General features: G+C 52.5%; 1 protein-coding gene across 1 annotated transcript in view; it reads right to left on the bottom strand.

Annotated features, from left to right (window-relative positions):
* Positions 1-21,125, bottom strand: part of ARL8A (ARF like GTPase 8A) — a 37,186-nt gene that overhangs the window by 4,219 nt on the left and 11,842 nt on the right. The window contains exons 2-4 of the mRNA XM_075910233.1: positions 5,460-5,540; positions 4,434-4,507; positions 1,560-1,653 (exon numbers count right to left, since the gene is read on the bottom strand). Coding sequence (XP_075766348.1) covers positions 1,560-1,653; positions 4,434-4,507; positions 5,460-5,540 — 249 coding nt within the window. The remainder of the gene's footprint in view (positions 1-1,559; positions 1,654-4,433; positions 4,508-5,459; positions 5,541-21,125) is intronic.

The raw sequence follows: 21,125 nt of genomic DNA on the forward strand, positions 1-21,125 counted from the left end.
CGCCCCAAGCCCGCTGGACTGAACGTGACTAGGCCGTGCGGCTGTCCCCCAAACACGCTGGAAGCTGGGAATCAGCCGGATATTAGCTCCCAGAGACACCAGCCAGGAGAGTAACCAACAGCCGGGCAGCTGTCAGCGGCCATCGCCCAGCAAGGAAATGACGCACCTGGAACTCAGCAATGCCCCAGACGTGTCCGGACTTGTGCTCCCCAAGCAGGGTATAAAAACCAAACCCAAGGCCCATGCTTGGCCTCTCCTCTCCTGAGTTTCAAGGCTGAAATCTGCGTCCTACGAACGGCAATGCCCCGGGGGTGAGAAGGGCACGCCTTCCAAGGATACACTTCCTTCAGAGCAGTGACAAAACAGTTTGGGACAAGATTTTCTGCTTCCTTCGGAGAACCCTACGAAGCTGATGCCAGAGAAGGGCTGAGTTGGGGGTTGGTCAGAGCCTGGTTAATTGCAAAGCTAACCCCACCCTTCCTGTTTTGCTAACTCGCAAGAACATAAGCACGGCCAGACTGGGTCAGAGCAAAGGTCCATCTCGCCCAGTGTCCTGTCTGCGGACAGTGGCCAATACCAGGTGCCCCAAGAGGGAGTGAACAGAACAAGTAATCCTCACGTGATCCCTCCCCTGTCATCCATTTCCAGACAGAGGCTAGCGACACCATCCGTACCCATCCTGGCTAATGGCCACTGATGGACCTAACCTCCATGAATTTATCCTGTTAGAGTCCTGGTCTTCACAACATCCTCTAGCGAGGAGTTCCACAGGTTGACTGTGGGTTGTGTGAAGAAAAGCTTCCTTTGTTTGTTTTAAACCTGCTGCCTATTCATGGCATTTGGTGACCCTTAACGCAAGTGCTTTTTCTTCCTAAATGAATGTTCTTGAAAGGCAGCGGGCACTCAAGGCCCTGAGAAGTGGCTCCAAGGGCTACATACAGCAGCAGGCACTTGATTTGGTTTAAACGCAACTCAGGATTGGCAGACGGCTCCGAACTCGCACAGACCCGCCGAGCAGCCCAGTCTGCCGCGGGGAAGGTGGGTTTGGGGATGAGATCCTGCGCTTTGCGTGCTGCCTGGAGCCGCACCCCTGCTGCATTTCTGAAGCACCAGTCCCCGTATCCGGAGGAACTTACAACTCAGACCTTGTGCCCTGCCCCCGCGCCCTGCTGGCCAGCCAAAACCCTCCCTGCAGCGTCCCAAACAAGACATTCCAACCAGCAGCCCCTCCTCGAGCAGCTCAGCGGGCACCTTGATCGCTCATAATCCCCACTCGACCGGCTGCTGTTCACACTCATTGCCTCCAGTCCAGCCAGCTGTCACAGGGACAGCCAAGGGGACCACGGGCCTATGGGAAGCTGGATCATGATCTTCCTCAAGTGCCATTCCAGCCTGGACAGCGCCGGCCCACAAAGCCGCCTCTACTGCCCAAGGAGCGAGACGTTCTCGCAGACCCAGCTTTGCGGCTCGTGCGACCAAGCGGCCAAGGGAAAGCCCCAGAGGCCACCCCCCAAGCCTGGGAGACCCGCCCCTCTGCCCGAGGACCGGAGAGCACTTACTGGGATGCCCTGGAGCTGCGGCTTGTCAAGCAGGTTGTGAAGTTCGTTCTTCGAGGCCTCAATCTTCTCCTGGTCTGCAGCATCCACCATGTACCTGGCACGGGAAGGGAGTGTTAGCAGGAGCCTGGGCCGCTGGAAGTGCCTGTGATGCCCCATTACCAAGTGCTCTGGCCTCTTCAGAGCTGCTACCTCCCTGTCTCCACAGCTCCCAGGCCTGTGACCGGTCTGTCTCTGGAGCACCTGGATATTAGTCCCTGGTCCTCACTGTGTCACCAACCCACATCCCTCCCTGGACACCCCTGGGCTCTGACACCCTTCCGGAAAGCCCTGACGCGTCCTTGTGGGGCCAGGCCACAGGAACAAAAGCCCGTCATTAGCTCTCTCCCTGTCCAGAGCCAAGAGCTCTCCTGGGCACAGCAACTTCTCCGCAGCCGGCGCCGAACGCCACTAAGGCGACCTCAGTCTCTGCTACACTTAATTAGATCATGCGAGCATTGGCGCCCGGGGCGGCGAAAAGTTTTGAGCACTGAGCACCGCGGATAAGTCGGCCTAATCCCTGTGTCCACGGGGCTAGCTAGCGGCTAGGGTAGCTGGAACATTCTTCCTTCCGTCCGTCCGTCCAGCCAGCCCCTGCTGCACAGAAACCCCCCTTCCATCAAGGTAGGAAGGATCCTCGCTCCAGGGGCACAGCTGCAACCCAGACATCCCCGGGGTTTACCGTATGCAGCAGCCGCCACCACACCCGGCATCAGTGTTGCTGAAAAGCCAACAGGCGTGGGAACTGTATGCTGTGTGTGGGGAGTCTTACAAGCATTTCTGCAGCACAGGTCACTGTACTGGCTGGGGGCACTTCCCCGTGCTTAGTGTTACCCAGAAAGGCAGCATACACCGTACTCCATAACGCCAGCCAGGGTGGATGCCAGAGAGCCTACCGCCAGGAGACAGAGGCCACGCCTGTACTTACCGCACTGGAGATCCATCTTCCGGCATTCGATTTAGCCGGTCTAGGCAAGACCTACTAAATCGAAGGCTGAGGGTAGCGCCGGTATTCCTCACAGTCGTGAGGCGTAAGGGAAGCCAGCAGGAACGTTCGCTCCCGTCGACCTCCCGCTGTGAAGACGGCGCCAAGCTCGGCTTAAAGGAAGGGAAGCGGACTCCAGCTACGTATTTTGCGGAGCTGGAGCGGCGTACAGCGTAGACCTGGCCAGAGAAACGAGAGCTACCAAGTTCTAAATGTGGCCAGGCTGGGCCCAGCCATATCCCCAGAGGGAGAGCCTGCTACAGAGCTCACCCCATTGCCATGTATCTGGGACAACGGGACAAACTGGGAATAGAGTGCAGGAGCGAGGGCTGAGTGGTTTTCAATGGGAATTCCAGACAGCGCCTCCTGCACCGAGCCCGCCTAAGGGTAGCAAGGAGCTGCCGCCAGGTGGAGGGCCTAGCAGAGGGGGAATGGCATAGCGCCAGGCAGGCCGAGGCCACTGGAGAGCCGTGTCCGGTTCGATCTGGAGACTGCCAGCCAAACAACTAACAAGACACGCTCAGTGGATGCAGATACGTGTCCTCAGACCCCGAGTTGCTTTGCAGTCAGGGTCAACGCTGCCTTCTCGGGACTCAGTTTCAATCAGCTAAGCTGTGGCTTTCTCCCAGGCCCCAGGCACGGGCACACAGCGGAGGAACAAGGCATCTCTTCTGTCTGATGAAAGGAGATGGAGCTGAATGTCATCAGCACACTTCAGACACCACAGCTCATGCCAAACTTCTCCAAGCATCTGCCCACTGAGGATCTCGAACCTGGGGAGATCAGGGGACTGGAGACGGGCGTATACTTGCTGGCCTAGCAGTCAGTGAATTGATTCCCCCTCTTTCCGTTTACGTGGACGGAGGTTCTCCGCTGTGTGTGTTACCGCCTGGGAGGAACTCGTGTCTGTAGCGTGCTGGTGTACAGTTCGCATGCATCTGTGCTGAGATGATTGGGTGCCTGCACCGCATTTTTAGAGTACTACCTTCGTGAGTCAGACCCTGCTGCGTCTCCGAGGCCGGACACGCAGGAATCAGAGGCGCCTCTGGCACAACGGAGATGATGGAAAGTCTCTGTCCCTGCCTGGACGAACCGTCTGGGCAGTTACCACCAGACAGCCCGCTCCCCAGGAACACAACGGAGGCGCAGACTCCAGCCAAGGGAACTCGCACAACTAAGGCTGCTGCGTCTCGTCAATACAGGGTTTGCCAGGGTGCGTCACAGGCCTTGGAAGGAAGAGCAGTTGCCTATGGCCGGCCCTGGGGACCGCTCTTCAGAACGAGCTGAGCCACCCAAGGCTATTGGGTCCCCCTCCAACGAGCGAATAGCCCCCACCAGCAGGGGACAGAGACAGCAGCAAAGGCAACAGCTCATCAGCCAGGAGCACCAGAGCCTGCGGTGGCCAGAAGAGGCCTGTTATTTGGGGCAACATGGAGCCCAGCAGTAGCCTGCTATCTAGGGCCCCAGGCTGTGGTGGGTGGGGGTGACTGGGGAGTCACCCGGAGACTGGGATCCCTGCACTGAGCAGAGACATTCACAGGACTCCAGAAGGAGCCCCAGGGACCACCGGACACCAGGCACCCAAAGCCCAGCTGGACTCCGGCTGTCCTGAGCAAGCCACTGGGGAGCGTAGCTCAGGGCCAGGCGCCCGGCTCCCAGCCAAGGACCCCCAGGATTAGCATGTTGCTCAATCTGTCCTCTCGGGGACCCAGCCCCACAGATCCTGCCAGCCCCCAGGCAGGAGGCCGCCAGAGAGCACAGCCTCTCGTGCGTTCCCAGGCTGTGCTACCGGAGCGCCGGTGCTCGGCCGCCCTGGAACGCCTGCGCTGGAGCACACAGCTGGGGGTACTTACACTATGGCGCTGACTCCGCGGCAGTAGCGCTCCCACATGCTGCGGAAACGAGGCTGGCCGCCGATGTCCCAGAGCTGGGGGGAAGAGAGGCAGAGTCAGATCTCCCACCCAGCCACCTGGCTCCTGTCTCTCCTGCATTGTCCCCACACGCCCAGCCTGACAGACTGCCTGCCTTACAAAAGCCTACGCTGCAGCCCCCCAGCCAAGCAGGAAACCCAACGTTCCCACCGCGCCACCCTGATCTCCGGAGCAACCAGCGACCCTCCCTTCTTCTGGCCACAGATTTAGGACTCACACTGACAGGCAGGCGCTATGAGCTGTGCCTTTACCCCATGCTTAGCTATAGGGCTTCCAGACCCTGGACAGACACGGGACGGGAAGGACTGATCGACTATCCGATAAGCAAATGCTTGCCAGAGGATGCGGTGAAGGCTACAACTTTAACAGGGTTCAAACAGGAACTAGATAGATTCGTGGCGTTTAGGTCCATCCTGTCTATTAGCAGGGCTCGACGATTGCCGGCGCCGCACTGCTCATGAGCGGACCACCGGTGAACGGGGCGACCGGCTGAAATCAACCCGCCTAAGCATATCTGTCGAGCCCTGGCTATTAGCCCCAGCCTGTTTGTCTGGAAATGGGCGACAGAGGAGAGATCACGGGATGATTCCCTGTTGTGTTCCCTCCCTCTGGGGCACCTGCCACTGGCCGCTGTCGGCAGACAGGACGCTGGGCTGGATGGACCGTTGGTCTGACCCAGTCTGGCTGCTCTCGTGGTCTTATACTTGTGACTCGTCGCTCCCCCGCTGCCCCTGTCCCCGCGGGGCGGGGAGAGAGGAAAGGAGGGGGGACTTCAAAGTGGAAGCACCACGTAGAGCCCGGGGCCAGACCTGGCCTAGGCTTATTGGCTAATCGACTAGCTGACTACTCGTTCACATCCCTCATTTGCACCCCAAGAACCTGCTGCACAAGAGCTTGCAAATCTCTACATCGTCACTGCCCCATCTCCTGGAGCTGCTGCAGCCGTACCTTTATGGTGACGTTCCCCTTGGTGATCTTCCTCATGTTGAAGCCCACCGTCGGGATCATGTCTTCGTTGAACTGCCCCGACTGCAAGGAACAAACACACCGGGTCAGCCTGCAGACCCTCAGCCCAGCACGGAGCCTCTGGGCTTGCCAGGATGAAACTGGACAGACAAAGGGGGAACGAGACGTAACAGGAGCCGGTCGCAAATCCTAGCTGGGGGAGAACATCAAGTCTAGCCCCGTGGACTTGCAAACCTCACCCAGTTCCCAACCTGTTCTTAAAATCCTCCAGTGACTAGGATTCCACAATCTCCCTTGGACGCCTGGTCCAGAGCTCAGCTCCCCTTAAAACCACAAGTTTTCTCTTCTGTCGAACCTCAATCCCCCTGGCTGCAGGCAATGTATTACTACTTGTCCTACCTTCAAGGAACAATCCATCACAGTCCACTTTGTAACAGCCCGTTACATATTTGTAAACCAGTCCTCCTTCAATTTTGCTTCTCTCAAGATTAAATACGCCTTTTTTTTAACCTTTCCTCCCAAGACAGGGTTTCTAAAGCCTTTAGTATTTTTCTGTCGTCTCTAGACTCTCTCCAATTTGTCCACATCTTTCCTAAAGCACCCCCCACCCCCCCCCACAATTGGACACAGTGCTCCAGCACAGTGAGCTATTAACTCTGAAGTCTAGGGAAGACTATTCAAACACAACCACCATTAGGCTGTTTTACTACAGAAAGGAGAAGTGCAGATCTTTATAATCTGATCTACAGTGAATGACGACTGATTTTGGTAAGAGGGGGAAGCGTTGGGAGTATGCCCTCATCGATTTTCTCCAATCTAACTCCTGGCTTTGAGACTCCACCTGGGTTGAAAGTGTCTACAAAAATTTGAGATCTTCCTATCACTGAATCATGCCTGCTTGTTATGTTTCTAGCAAAACAGAGAATCAGACGTTTCTGGCTTATGTTGTGCTGAGCTAACTCATCACAGGGAGTTGCAGGGTGAATTAAAAAAATATTTATTTAAAAAAAGCTAGTAGATTTACTTTTGAAAAAAAAATTGAAACAACTATAAGCTCAGTCCGAAACTTATTACAATCTACTCAAATACTTTAAATTAAATAAAAAACATCATGCCAGCAGTGTTTGCTCCTTTAGTTTTAAAGGAAGTCAAACCACTCAATTAGTGACAGTCCCTGGGTAAGTCTCTGAAACCAAAATTTGCTGATGTGCTAAATGCGCTTTAGACAGCAGCGACCTCTTCTGCAGACACAGAGGCAATATATTCTTCATTTCTCTTTATTCAGCTAGTTCAGTCTAATGGCAGGTTGGCTCAATGTTAAGAAAGAAACCAGATAAGAGCTGAAAGCAGGAAAGAGTTTCTGATCTAAGAATAAAATGAGGTGTGAGAGGATGAGCTCTACTAGTTCTAAGGTGGAAAGATGCAATGACCAGAAATTACCAGTTCAGTTCACTAATACTTAGTTTAACAAATCAGTCATTTTAAATACAAAACATGTTTTGATAAATGTTTTTAATTCAGACAGCACATTTAGGGTAGCTTTACTGAACTAATGAAAACAATTTAGTCTTCTGCATTTTCAATTGAACTCTAATTTCCATCCAAGTAGTGCTCGATGCAAACCATGAATACATATTTAAGCATCTACTAAATAATAAATGCACTATCCACTAATTTCCAACATAAAAATGTAAAAATTAAGACTATGAATAAATATATGCTAAGCTGAGCAATTCACTCAGCCTATGTCTACACTACAGTTGTTTCAGAAAAACAACCATTTTTCCGAAAAAACTTCACTTACAACCACATTGCAATTGTGGTCTTTCGAAAAAAAATCGTAAGAACGGAGGGGTTTTCCAACATTGGTAAACCTCTTTCTACAAGGAAGAAGCCTTTTTGCGAAAGAGCTCTTTTGGAAAAATATGTGTGTGGACAGGGAAGAGGGAGTTCTTTCGAAAGAAGAGGAAAAAGCACAGGTGCCATGGTAGCCATCCCGTTCACAGTAATCACAGCTGAAATGCGAGAGAGCGTCCATTCAGTGCGGACACTCTTTCAGAAAAACAGATTGCTTTTTCGATGCGTTTTGGCAGTGTGGACGCTCTCTTTCGGAAGAAGTTTTTTCAGATGATCTCTTCCGGAAAAGCTTCTTCTAAAAGAAGCCTGCAGTCTAGATGTAGCCTTAAGTTCAACAGATACAGCATATCACCTGGTTAGCAAAAAGAAGCACCAAACTTAATGTAAAGGCGCCACTTAATTCCCAATTGACATGTTTTAGTGGCTGTTTTCCTAAAGAATAGACAATTCTTTAGGAAAACAATGTAAAAAGATTCAAATGCACAGTTTAAAGTCCAGGGTTCCTGTTTGCTGACTAAATGGGTGAATTAAGCTGCTACACCCTGAAGGAGATAGCCCTGCAACTCAAATTAGCTGCCTTGAAAACTCCCATGAAGTCACTCCCCTCCCAAACAAAGGCCATTAATAAGCCTGGCATCAGTGTTACTTTTGTTGGCCACCACCAAGTGCGTAAGATGGGCTGCAAGCTGCCCTAAGGGGTGGAGACTACCAAAGTAAGGCTTTCTTTGTCTCTCCCAGGGCACTTGTCTCCATCAGAAGGCAGATACGTCATCACCGACCCTCCCCGAGCCACTCGCTTGTACACAGCGCTCACAGGGAGCACGGTCTGATTTCTCCCCCCACTAACCTTCTCAGTCCATCTCTTCTGACCCAGTGCAGCTTGTCAGCATTCTAGGGAAGATCTGCTCTAGCCACTGGGACTGTCCAGACAGACCAACGGGTTTAAGCCAAGTTACCCGGATGAGCCTAGGAAGCTCTCACGCCAATCCCCGGAGAACCAGTGCAGGGCTTGGAAAGGTCTCCCTGCCAGCCAGAGATATATGTGAAGCGTAAGTGTGACTGACCCACCAGGGGCAGCGCCAGGGGTACAGATCCTCCCCCTCCATCTTTGCCACTTCCCTTCTAGCCTCCAGCATGGCTGGGGACTCCGTCTTTCATATCAGCGGGTGTCCTGATCAATTGGAACTTCTGGCCCATTTAGCTATTGGAAGCAGCTGTCTCTTCCGCTCCCGCTAAAGCTTCCTGGCTGCTGTGAGGAAGGGACGGGGCTGCTACGCCCCCAACTCTGACCTGTTGCAAGGAGTGGAGTTATTCTCTTCTGCCCCCAGCTCCCTCCCCTTTTAGATTCTACTTCCCCTTGAGTAACTCCCATCCTAGCCTGACTCAGCCTAGAGTTCATGCCACAGCACGAAATTGACGTGGATTTCTGGCAGCACCAATGTTGTCCCTAGATCCTGAACAGTCACACTGAAATGGACTGTTCTTGTCACAGCTACAAGGAGCAAGCAGCACAGTCCCCTCTGCAGCCTTCTCTTGACAGACTCAAAGACATCACCGATTCTAAGGCCCTGCAGTCTCCCCCTCTGAGCTCCTGCAGAACACAGGCCCCTCGACACTCCCGGATTCACGGCTATCTTCTAGAACAGCCCAGCTCCCCTGGGACTGGCCTGAAACACCCACTCTTTATATACAGGCCATCAGAAAATGACACCGTTCAGCCATCAGACCCCTGTCCTGGTGTTTAATCTCTGCAGCCCAATCCTACTCCAATGAGTTCTCCAGATTCCTTAATTCATAACCCCACACGCTTCCCCAAAGGCGGAAACCCCCAGAAAATGAAGGGTCTGGGGTACATCTCCCAAGCTTCCTGTCGCCACTGCACATCTCAAAGTGTGTTTACAGCCTGTTCTGCCTCTTAAGGCCGTAAGCCAGTCAACAGATACTGCTGGTTTGCTCCTTATGTTCTGCCTTGAATTCTAAGTCTTATTTCCCTCAAGGCTCTATGGAGAATTAACGGCAACAACACCCCATGAGTAACAAACAAGGGGGACCTAAACAACTGACGGGGAAAGGAGTCTGTCCCGACTGATTAAAACCACGTTGTTTTCATTAGCACCAATTTAACTGGAACGAATGACAAAGGAGTCAGGAAGCGGGATCTTTTGGAGAAAGATTTTACACCCCACTTGTGAGGGTTTGATCACAAAGATCCTTGGAGACTGTCAGCTGACGGGCTAATCATACCTCTGAGCCCGCCTCCCTGCCTTGTGGGGTGCCCCACCGTCCTGTCCTACTGGGCCAGCTTTGGCCACCCCCAGGCAAGGCACAGAGTTGGGGCAACCCTTCCTGGAGAGTGACACAGATACCAACAGCAGCTCAGGTCTGGGGCTGCACAGCACAGCCCTAAATAGGACCAAACCCCCCCCCCCCAAATAAATCAGCCTTACTCTGTATACAACTTGTACAGAGCAAAAGCTCAAGGAGTTTGCTTTTTTCTTTTTTTTTAAATGAAGTACAGCTGGTTCCCCACACCCAACAATTACTTACACTGGGTTTGATAGTAAACCAAAGTGATTTTATTAAGTATAAAAATTAGCAAGGCTTGCCAAGCGGCGGTGAGCCCTGCTTGCTAGCCGCGCGGAAGTGCACGCTGCGCATGCGCGGCCCCGCCAGCTTCAACTCTACTCGCCACAGGTGAGTAGATTGAATCATTTGTCAAGCCCTGAAAATTAGGGTTTAAGTAGTTGCAAGTGATGACAGACAGATCAAAGAAAATTACTAAGCTAAAATAACACATGCCAGCTAAACCTCATCACTAAGAAATTGCTACAAATCAGGATTTCGCAGCCTACTCCTCATTCCAGGTGAAGTCAGTTTCAGACCAGAGCTGATGTTTCTGACCTGGGTCCAACTCCTCATCTTCACCCCTTTTCCTTAGAGGTGCTTCCAAGTTTCCTCTCAGAGTAGATCATTCTTTGCTTCTCACTCCTTAAAATAAATATAGATAGTAGCCCAATGTCTGTGGGTCTGTAATGCTGACGTACACGGCCCCACCCCTGACCGTGTACGTCAGTACCCCGCCCCCCCCGTCCGCCGTGGCGCTCTGCGCCACTCAGCTGGGCCCCGACGGGGGAGGAGAAGAGGGGGGCGGTGACATGCACAGCCCCGCCCACTGACCGTGTACATCAGCACCCCGCCCCCCCTTGATAGATGAGGGTAGGGGGGAGCGGTTTGTTGGAATATTGGAAAGGGGTGATCCAAGCTGGCAGCAAGTCAGGGCTGACACCTCCACAGCAGAGGTGAGCGGAAGGGCCTCGAAAATGAAATGGCTAGTTCTTCATCACCGCTTCTTCGTTAGTTCTTCGGCGCCTTACAATAGTATTTTTAAATGTATTTGCAAATTTAGGGTGGGGAGCTAAGCACGGGCTGTGCCCGGGGAGGAAGGGCTGTGCCCGGGGGTTACATGACAGGGAGTTATATGGGGGGGGAGTGACGAGCAGGCAGAGTGGTGGGGGGTTACATGGGAAGGGGAGGGAGAGCAGGGGATGCTCGGGACAGGCTGGGGAGAATTGCCGGCTGGGGGAGAGCACTGGGCTGGTGGGACAGCAGGTGGCGGCCATGTGGGTCTCCCCCGGGGGGCAGGAGTATTATGGGATGGGGCACACCTATGGCAGAATGGAATGCAGCCAGCTCCCCTCCTCCACGAGCCAAGGCTCACGCACGGTCAGGCCGCTGGGGGGGGGGGGTGTGGCAAGAGGCGGTGGCAGAGCATACGTGGAGCCGCGTGGCACGGCATGGCACTGAGCCAGGCGGCAGAGCACTCCTGCAGGAGCTGGCGGGGGCGGTCGCATGCGCAGGAGCAGCAAGTTGAAAATCTCATGACAGACAGACAAGAACGGTGGCCGCTTAATAGAAAGATTGTCTAATGATAATAGAATGTCCCCACGGCGGGAAGACTGTGTCCCATCCCCCCAACCCTGCGTAAAAATACCAAGTTCAAGATGGTTTTCCAGCACCAGGTGGCATGGACCCCACAGTTTAAGCTTACAAGAAAAACAAAGACAATTCACAAATCATTGTCTTGAGTTCCAGGCCATTAAGATCCTGAAGTACCATTAACGGCTTTCACTAACCGTCTTGATTCATAAACAGATCTTCACCTCACATTTCTAACTGGAATACGAGGAGGATACAAGCACACAAATAGATTATACACATTCAGCAGATCACAAGCTTTTCAACGAGAGGTTACATGCCACGTTTTGCATAAAGCACATTCGAGTTATGCATATTCATATACAACATATTTGCATAATAAATATGGGGGTACTGTGTCACTATTGAGCTAGTTAAGCACAGAAAAAACTCCTCCATTGTAGTAGAAAGCAGCAAAACACACACACACACTTACTTCTCTCATGGGTCCCTGAACAGGGCTAGGGGTTTGGTCGCTCCAGATCCTTGCTTTAGAAATAATAATATACCGTTCAGCATTTGATCGCCAAATGTCACAATGAATGTATTAGAAATGAATACATCCAGCAGAAGCGCTCACCCCTGCCGTGATTTATCATAAAACTGCCACTATCCTAAAACTTTTCCTGGTTTTAATCTGGACTGGGGGAAGGAGGGGCCATAGCCTTGTATCCTCTAGCTACACAGCTCACTCTCCTACTGTCAATGAAGAATTTATGGAACTGCAATCAAAGAAAGGTAGTGCGTTTAGCCATCGGCACGGCTGGATACAGCATATTAGCAAATCTGCAGGGGTTTCAAACCTCCTCACAAGGATTTTGCAATAGCTGCAGTTTCTTTTTTTTATTTCCCCTTTTGTATTTTGAAAGACAAGTTCTGATATTCATGAAAAGTGGAGAGCAATCTCTCAGGCAAAAACGAGATGCTTACATCTTTTTACTGCTGCAGCTCTGTTGTAAGAGGCACTGCAATCCGCTATTCTGGTCGAGGTATAGAGTCAGTGGTGTAAGTTTGGGGAACCACTGAATTAAGTGGTTGCCTGGATGCAACCCACCCAAAATGCACCACTTTCACTCCGAGCTGGGGATAAGCCTTGGAGCAGAATCCACTTCAGGGACATTTGTCACTTCCCCTGTTCTCTGCTAGGGGTCAACACAAAAAAACCTTCAAAACCCAACGCAGCAGACCCCCATTTATCTGATCTAACAAGCACCGGGACCAGATCTTCAGAAACGTGGATAACTCGGAGAATGGACAAAGAACCTTCTATCCATTTCTTTAAGATGTAGAGTTGTTTTTAAACTAGTCCACCTATCCTGGAACGGTATTAAACACTGTCCTTTACTGACAGCTTACGCAAACCATTACTTCTAGTCAAGTGCACCAGGATTTAAAAATGCAGAAATGATCGTGTTAACTTGCAACAACACTGCGCTATTTGTGAGCTGCCTGAGTTTACCATTTCTGCATTTTTAAAAACAGGTACTGCTCACTAGACGAGCAGCAACGGTTGGTGTGTGCTGTGAATGAAGAAGGGGGATGGGGGGATGTTTGAATGCTTTGAACAGATCCTGTGTGTGTGGTTAATATGGAGAGCCGGATAAAGGAGACCCAGATAAAGGGGATTCTCCTGTAATTAGGGTTATTGGATGATGAGAGGTGTCCACGCTGTGTCTGAGCTCTGGCCCTGCCTTTTATTCGTTCCGGAACCTGCCTCCTGGGTACTGCTAGAAGCAGCGTGGAAGAGGACTGGCCGCCAGGCAGCCCTATTCCCCCACAGGATCCCAGGGGTGAATTTTCATGGAGAGCGCCGTGCAGAGAGGACAGTGCAGCAGAGGGGCAAAGCGACCCCTTGGCCCACCTTCCTCGCTCTTGGGGCTCTGCTCGTCCCAAACTCCCCAGCTCCCTGACAGCAGCGGTTCTCCAGCACCCCTCGCTCATCCCCGCGCCCCGCAAACATGACTGGCAGGGAACTGTGCTTCAGTCGGAGCATTGCCAAGTGCCACGGTTTTGGAGCGCCGCCTTCCGTGGCTAGCGGAAGGGAGGGAGGCTGTTCTGACAGGCGCTTGCAACTGAACACTGTCTTACTGCTGCTCTGGCTCTCTCCTGTGCTGAAGAAAAACGACAGTTTCCCTTTGTCGTCGTTTACATGCAGCGCTGGACTGGACTGGGGCTCTGGCTGGGTTGCTGCTGCGCTCGAATCGTGTTCTTCCCAAAGGCGCACGGGACTGACTGGTGAGTGACTCCGACAGCCTACTGTACTCACTGCACCCCTGGGAGAACTCGGCGGTGCAGAGGGGCTGCCGTGAGGAGAGGCGCTGGCTCGGTCCGCGTCCCCCTCCTCATAAAGGGACTGCTGCTTGAGCAGAAATGGAGTCACTGACTGCCTGGCTCCCTGCCTTTGTATCCTCCCACTTCCCTACAAGTCACGGGCGCCAAACTCTCCACCCGCCTTCCCCTCACTCCAGTCACATGCCTTAAAAAAAAATTGCTGTCGCAAGCTTAAAACAAGCCCCACTCACTTGTGCTGGCTACAGATGCCAGCTGGGGACCTGCTACCTTCCTTGTCTGAAGCTCAGTTTCCCCCCCTATGCAAATGCGGCCTGGGTCAGACACAGGCCCGGTGTCTCAGCCCAGATACGGCTGGATTTTCGTACCGCTCCGTCTGCCGGTGTGGAGGAAAGGGGCTATGAACTGTGCGCTCAGAATGGAGAACAGTTCTCTGTACACGGAACGGATGCTCCAACCAACACTGGGAAGGTTAATAGCCTGTCCTACAGCGAGCGGGGTTTTGTATGAACTGGGCGTGGCAGCGAAACGCTCAGCTCTCTGGCCCTTTATAGGAAAGTGGAGAGCATCTGGCCTCCAGTCTCCCTTTCACGGGCATGTGTAGCCAGGGACACAGGTAAAAGTCTCCCCCAAACACTGGTGTGAGGCCCAGACACGAGAGCACTGGAACTGAAACGTTTCCAGCCTGGGAGAGCTAGGAAGTGAAAGCCCGGGCACTGCACTGGCTGCAGCAAATTTAACACCCCACACAACCGACTGCTAACAACGCCGCCAGCTCAGATCATCAAGGTACAACGTCCACCCCGCAAGCGCTCCGGCTGGGAATTTCCTTTGTAACAAAAGGAGAACCGACCCTCGTGCCGAGTTCTACTTCTCCCTCGCTATTGAAAGAAGGGTTGGATGTAAACACACACACACACACACACACACACACACACACACACACACACACACACACACACACACACACACGTCTTTACACTGGGGACTCTCACATGTTGGGGGTGCACATACCTCCTGGCAAGCCACAGCTGGAGTACGGATAGACTCTTGGGGGGTTCCACAGACCTTTACAGGGGCACTGGATAGGGACCCTGCCTATCTAGAGTCAACCCCTGCATCGGACCTCTCCCTAGGTAAGCTGGGACAGGACGCGGTCCCTGTCTCTCACTGGGGCTACGAGATTTCCCTGTCTCCCGCCCTCCGTCCGTCTTGTCTATTTAGATTTTAAACCGAGGGCGGGGCTGTCTCTTGCTAGGCCAGCCTCATCTCTGCACGCTCCTGCCATATTGTCTTTGCTTCTGCAGCCTAATCTTATTATAAATAATGCAGCCTGCAGAAGTAATGGCCTTGGCTAAGCAGCGCTTTCATCCTGAGGAATTTATAAAACCCTCGTGCTTCCCAGACCCATTACGTCTCTGTGCTCCTAAAGAATTCATAACCTCCCCCCTCCCCCCGCAATAGTAGCAAGGTACCCTGCGGATCTTCGCTGCAGTGCTCCAAGCTCCAGCGTGAACAGCGCCAACGGTACTCCAGCCAGTTTACTGTGAAAGCCACAATTTCCATGGCTTGGGCCACTCTTGGTACCCTAAGGTTGCAAGCCAGGAACACAGCCCGTGCCAACGATGGGACGGGTGTCGGGGTGTTCAGGGAACCGGACTACGCCCATATGCCTTTCAGAGGGGCCAATGCATGGCCATGTTTAATCCTTGCTGACTCGGCATGGACGTGCTCAAAACAGAGATTGCGAAAGAGTGAGTCTAGCCCGTCAGCTGCCTCCCAAGTAGTCCAGCCCTGGCGGCGGACGTCCTCCGGCCTCCCTCGGCCCAGCCGGCGCCGCACCACGTCTGACAAGAAGCAGAGGAAAGTTTCTGCAGAAATCTTGCTCTTTCCTCCCAGTGCAAGGAGAAGTCACAAACTCTGAGCAAGAATGCTGACAACTTCCCCTCCCGTTGGCGCAGGGACTGGAGTGGGGGTGTGTTACAAGGGCACCATTTTACCTTCCACTGATCTGTTTCCCACGAGGACTCGGCTTTGGATCCGGGCTGACCGAATGGAAAGGGTTAGGCACGTCAGTTAGGACCCTAATTGCACTACGTTCCTTCTGAGCCCATCTCCTCTGCATTTGCGTGCACATTCGAGGATTTACCCAGCGCTGCTCAGGCCCTTCACTCAATTAATGTTTGTTTTTTGGGAAAATAAAATGAAATTGTCCATGCTCCATTTTAGTCAGTGCTCTGGGGTGGGGCTGGGGAGGAAGGGGTCAGGGTACAGGCTGCCCTGGGGAGAGACGCCTCAGCCCTCTCACCCCACAGCAGCTTGGGGCCAGGTGAGAAGCGCCTCTCTATGGCCGCTGCAGCTCCAGCGGGCACAGCTGGGGAGAGGTGCAAGTCACCTGGCAGGAGCCGGTCCAGGTTCATTGGCTCCCTGTGTCCCCCAGTCAGAGAGGAATGCAGCAAACTCTGCACTTTCCCCTCACTCCCTGACAAAGGGAAACAGCCAGCAAAATCCACCACCATCACCCTCCTTAAAGGGCTTTCACCTGCCCGGTCTCTTCTGTATGGTTGTAAGAGAAGCAATCCCATTCCAGGCACATCCCACTGTCCTGGCACACCCAACCCCTGACCCTGCTTTAAGTTCTGATCGGAGGCAGCTGCCTGCCAAATGTGGTGGTCCTAGCTGCTCGCGCTTGGGAGGAGTCTGTCACCAGACAGCAAGAAGGACTCTCCAATATACAGGAGGCAAGGGCTGTGGGTCAAGCCAGCCTTGCTAGACATGCTCACTGCAGCTCCCCAAATCACTCTCCGTTCAAGCCGATTCCTACAACCAGAGGGGTTTGCATCCCAGGGGGAAGGAGAGGTTCTGTGTACGAACGGGTAGGAATGATTCTCAGGGCCGTATCGCACTCAGGTGCTGGGTGCCCACTGGCACGTTCCTCAGAGAAGGGCTACGGTGGGGAGGGGAAGAAAAATCCAAACAAGGGAAGGAACAATCCCAGTCTCAAAGGGGGATGCAGGGCTGGCGGGAGGAAGTGGGAGAAATCAACAAGGAGGTTGGAGGGCTTGCCCACGTGCTCAGGGTTTAGCTGATCGCCATATTTGGGGTCGGGAAGGAATTTTCCTCCAGGGTAGATTGGCAGAGGCCCTGGAGGTTTTTCGCCTTCCTCTGTAGCATGGGGTACGGGTCACTTGCGGGAGGATTCTCTGCATCTTGGGGCCTTCAAAGTATTTGAAGGCTTCAATATCTGAGATCTAGGTGAGAGGATTATTCTAAGAGGGGGTGGGTGAGATTCTGTGGCCTGCACTGTGCAGGGGGTCAGACTAGATGATCGTAATGGTCCCTTCTGACCTTAAAGTCTATGAGTCTATGAACGCCCTGGGGCTAGGAGGACAGCACAGAGCCAAGCCAACACAGCCAGGAGACACCTTTCTGGGGAGCCATAGAGGCAAGCGGGGATCAAATACGGGACACCTCTATGAGGAGTGCAGGCAAGCCTAGTCAGGGAAGTGTGACCTTTCACGGGGGTACGTCCCTTATATGCTCACTCGGGTGTGGGGCAAGAGGAAATAAGCCAAAATCTGGGAAGAATCTAAATATTTGAACCCAATCTCTCTCCCCTGCAGCCCCCAGTGAATCGTCACTGGGTGCCCTTTCCTCCACGCCATCTATAATTTGGTGCTCACCTCTTTGTCAAGCTGCCCACGACATTAAGAAAATTCTGGTTGGTTTCTCTACTACTGTTTCACTCCTGCGCCCAGCAGTGGCATGGTCAGAAGTAAGGCCAGTTTTGTACTGCTGGTCCGTGCACTCCCAGGCAGCAGCAGAGACGGACACCGGAGAGAAGGATTAAAAAGCAGGCACGGCGAAGGAGACCTTTCCCCTCCTACTTCACAAACACTGAGGCAGCAGAGAGAAGGTGGATGGGAGTCCTCCATGGGCTGTTGTCCCAGGATGTCACTGGCAGAGGCCTCCCTGTCCTTTCAGATCAATCTCTGCCTCGCCTCGCGCCAGTGCTACGTCTACACTGGCATGATTTTCCGGAAATGCTTTTAACGGAAAAGTTTTCTGTTAAAAGTATTTTCGGAAAAAGTGCGTCTAGATTGGCAGGATGCTTTTCCGCAAAAGCACTTTTTGCGGAAAAGCGTCCGTGCCAATCTAGACGCGCTTTTCCACAAAAAAGCCCAGATCGTCATTTTCGCGATCAGGGCTTTTTTGCGGAGAAGAAATCTCTGCTGTCTACACTGGCCCTTTTCCGGAACAGTTTTCCGGAAAAAGACTTTTGCCCGAACGGGAGCAGCATAGTTTTTCCGGAAAAGCACTGATGATTTTACATTAGATCGTCAGTGCTCTTCCGGAAATTCAAGGGGCCAGTGTAGACAGCTGGCAAGTTATTCCGGAAAAGCGGCTGATTTTCCGGAATAACTGGCCAGTGTAGACACAGCCCAGATGTCTGGACATTCACTGAGTCTTAGCCAAGTTGCTGCTTTGTAAAGTTTTACAATTGTTTTTAAAAAGGGGAAGGTGAAGGAGCAGTCAGGGCTGAGTCTGTGTGGCCAGTCTGAGGCTACACCCAAGGCATCCAGACAATGACAAGCACAGCACCTACGTGGTGCGAAAGGCTAGGAATCAAAACCCTGAGACCGGTTAGTGAGACTCCAGCCCTTCAGGACTGAGGCCCTCTTAGTTTGCAAACATCTCACGTATTTTTGGCAATACTGCAAGTAATAGGGATGTGAAATATAGATTAATCAACTCATCGAATAGTCGATGGAATTTGCACCAACTGTTAGATGAGTCGATAAGGGCACATTCCAAAGTTGGAGGCAAGAGCCCCAGCGACTCTTCCAACATTTCAAAGGTGGAAGTTCCGCGGGGAGCACAGGGCCAGCAGCGGACACAAGGAGTTCCTGCTGGCCCTGTGCTCCCCACACGCTTGGCTTTTGAAATATACAAGAGCCCCGCTCCCGTTACATTTCAAAGGCGGAAGCGCTGCCAATTCTCCACTGCGCCCCTGCCCCCCCACATGGAGACGGTACAGGGGGAACCGGCTTTTAAGCCAGCTCCCCCCAACACCGGCTCTTGCTCCCCACCCTTGCTGCCTCTCTCCGATAGCAGGAGCAAGGTGGGGGGAGGTGACTAGTCGAGCTGACTCTCTCATAAGCATTTGCTTATCGGATAACTGACTAGTCGCATACATCCCTAGAACAGAAGTCTCACTCTTTCAGACTACTGCTTTCAAAGGAGGCCAGATATACAACAGGGGAAAGCCCCTCCAGCTGACGCCCACAAAGCAAACAGCCAAAGAGCAAAGCCACTTCAAATCAACAAATTACTTCCCCAGCAGAACTCCACAAAACCAGTGACCAAAACATCTACTTAAAGTCGGGCTACTGCGGCATTTGGCACGATTACCATAGCGCCCTCCTCTAAAGGGCTAAACAGGAGGAGCAAATGGAGCGCAAGGGTTTTCTTCAAGGCTGTGTCATGGATCTTTTATCAAAGAATTCTTCATTATCAACTTGGCATGCAATAGTGGGCAGTGAACAGCCATTTTAACCTTCGGCGCCGAGGCCTATAAAAACCAAGAATTCTCATATTCATATTTTCTCTCATAGAATCATAGAACTGGAAGAGACCTCGGAAGGTCATCAAGTCCAGCCCCCTGTTCTAGGCAGGGCCAATCCCAACTCAATCAACCCGGCCAGGGCTTTGTCAAGCCGAGACTTAAACACCTCCAGGGATGGAGACTCCACTACTTCCCTAGGTAACCCATTCCAGTGCTTCACCAGCCTCCTAGTGAAATAGTTTTTCCTAATATCCAACCTGGACCTCTCCCACCACAACTTAAGACCATTGCTCCTTGTTCTGCCATCTGTCACTACTGAGAACAGCCTCTCTCCAGCCTCTTTGGAACCTCCCTTCAGGAAGTTGAAGGCTTCTCTCACTCACTTACTCACACAGACTTGCAGTCAGGACACAACTGCCCACCATCACAGATGGTCTCAACTATTTCAGTTGTGAAAGCCAGTGTCAAAGCTACACCAAAACGCTTACATGCATATGCGCATGACTCATGCACTCTCCATATCTCCGCTTCAGCCCAGAGGTCAAATCTGGGGATGATCTATTCAACTGATGAACTGTCCAGATAGGGAAATACATATTCAGTGTGTATGGCGGGGGAGGGGGTGAGTAAAGCCAAGATTTTTTAAAAATAGAAGCTAAATCTTAGTCTCCCAAGCCCGTATCTCAGCACTTGGCAGACCTGATTTTCGTAACTGCTGGGCACCCAGCCATTCCCAGAAGAATCTCAACAGATGCCGGTCCCATAAAAGGCCTCACCTCACTCACTGTGTCGCCCCTCGAAGAGCGAGTTGTGAGTGCACCTTGTTACAGACACCGCTAGCCAGCTGTGAATGTATTACCCTTTAAGGAGGCTCCGCTTAGCTAGCCCAGCCCTATTCCCAGGGAGCTGTGGGTGCCCCCCCGAGGTGACAGACAGACAGTGGTCAAATGATTATTCACCTGAGGTTGCAGAGAATTTCTGACTCAGAGGCACCCTCCAGGCTGCTGTTTCTGTGCCTCTGAAGGTCACCACCTGTGTGATGCTGAGTCAATTGTGGTCTGACTGCCCACAGATGCTGAACGCCTGCAGCTTCTAGAGGCTTCAAGTGGAGCAAAGAGCGCACGGTACTTTGGAAAAAAACAGAACCTCCGCAAGCAGCTCAGTTTCGTAGCTGCTTCTGAAGAGAACAAAAGCATCAATGCGACACGTGGAGTCTGCAGGAGGATAGAAAACTGGCTACCAAAACTGTCTAGTCTAGGGAGCTGCACTACGGAAGATCACAGCACACAGCACCGCTGCCCTTACACAGTGCTCTCAGGCCAGCTGGAGCAGCTGTAAAATTGACAAATCCAGGTCAGTTTCACTTTGCTGACCCTGTGAACAATGCGTAGGAGAAGCAAAAGCAGGAGGGGGTGCTCTCCTATCATAAGGTGTCTGGAGGAAGAGAGAGAGGCGTGGATCCGAGTCCCCTTGCCCCTGCTCTGGCTGAAAACAAAACCAGCCGCTTTGGGGCTCGTGGCGTTTCTCCAGTGAAGGAAACTGACCCAGTTATCTGGCTCTGTGGTGCTGGGGAAGCGATCTGGAAGGAAGTGGCCTTACAGAAAGGGAAAGATCAGCGAAAGCGAAAGGCTGGCCGAAGGAGACCAAGGGAGGAAAACAGAATTACTTTGCCATCCACTGTATCTGAATTTCATTCCGCTACAGATTTATTGGAGAAAGTGATCTACAAATGGAAAACAATCCCCCCTTCAGTGCTGGAATCAACACCGGAGAAGGGTTAGTATGGGAGAACATTCGCACGGCCAGCCTGGGGCAGAAAAAGAGTCCAGCTAGCCCAGTCTGACAGTGGCTGGAAGTGAACTCCCAACTAGAAATGATTTTATTAATCCCTCACCGCCGCTTTCAGGGAGCTTCCGTTTTTGGGCCAACCAGCCTTCTCAGCAGCGTGGTACTACCGCCGG

Source organism: Pelodiscus sinensis, chromosome 27, assembly GCF_049634645.1.
Source record: "Pelodiscus sinensis isolate JC-2024 chromosome 27, ASM4963464v1, whole genome shotgun sequence".
Classification (NCBI taxonomy): domain Eukaryota; kingdom Metazoa; phylum Chordata; order Testudines; family Trionychidae; genus Pelodiscus; species Pelodiscus sinensis.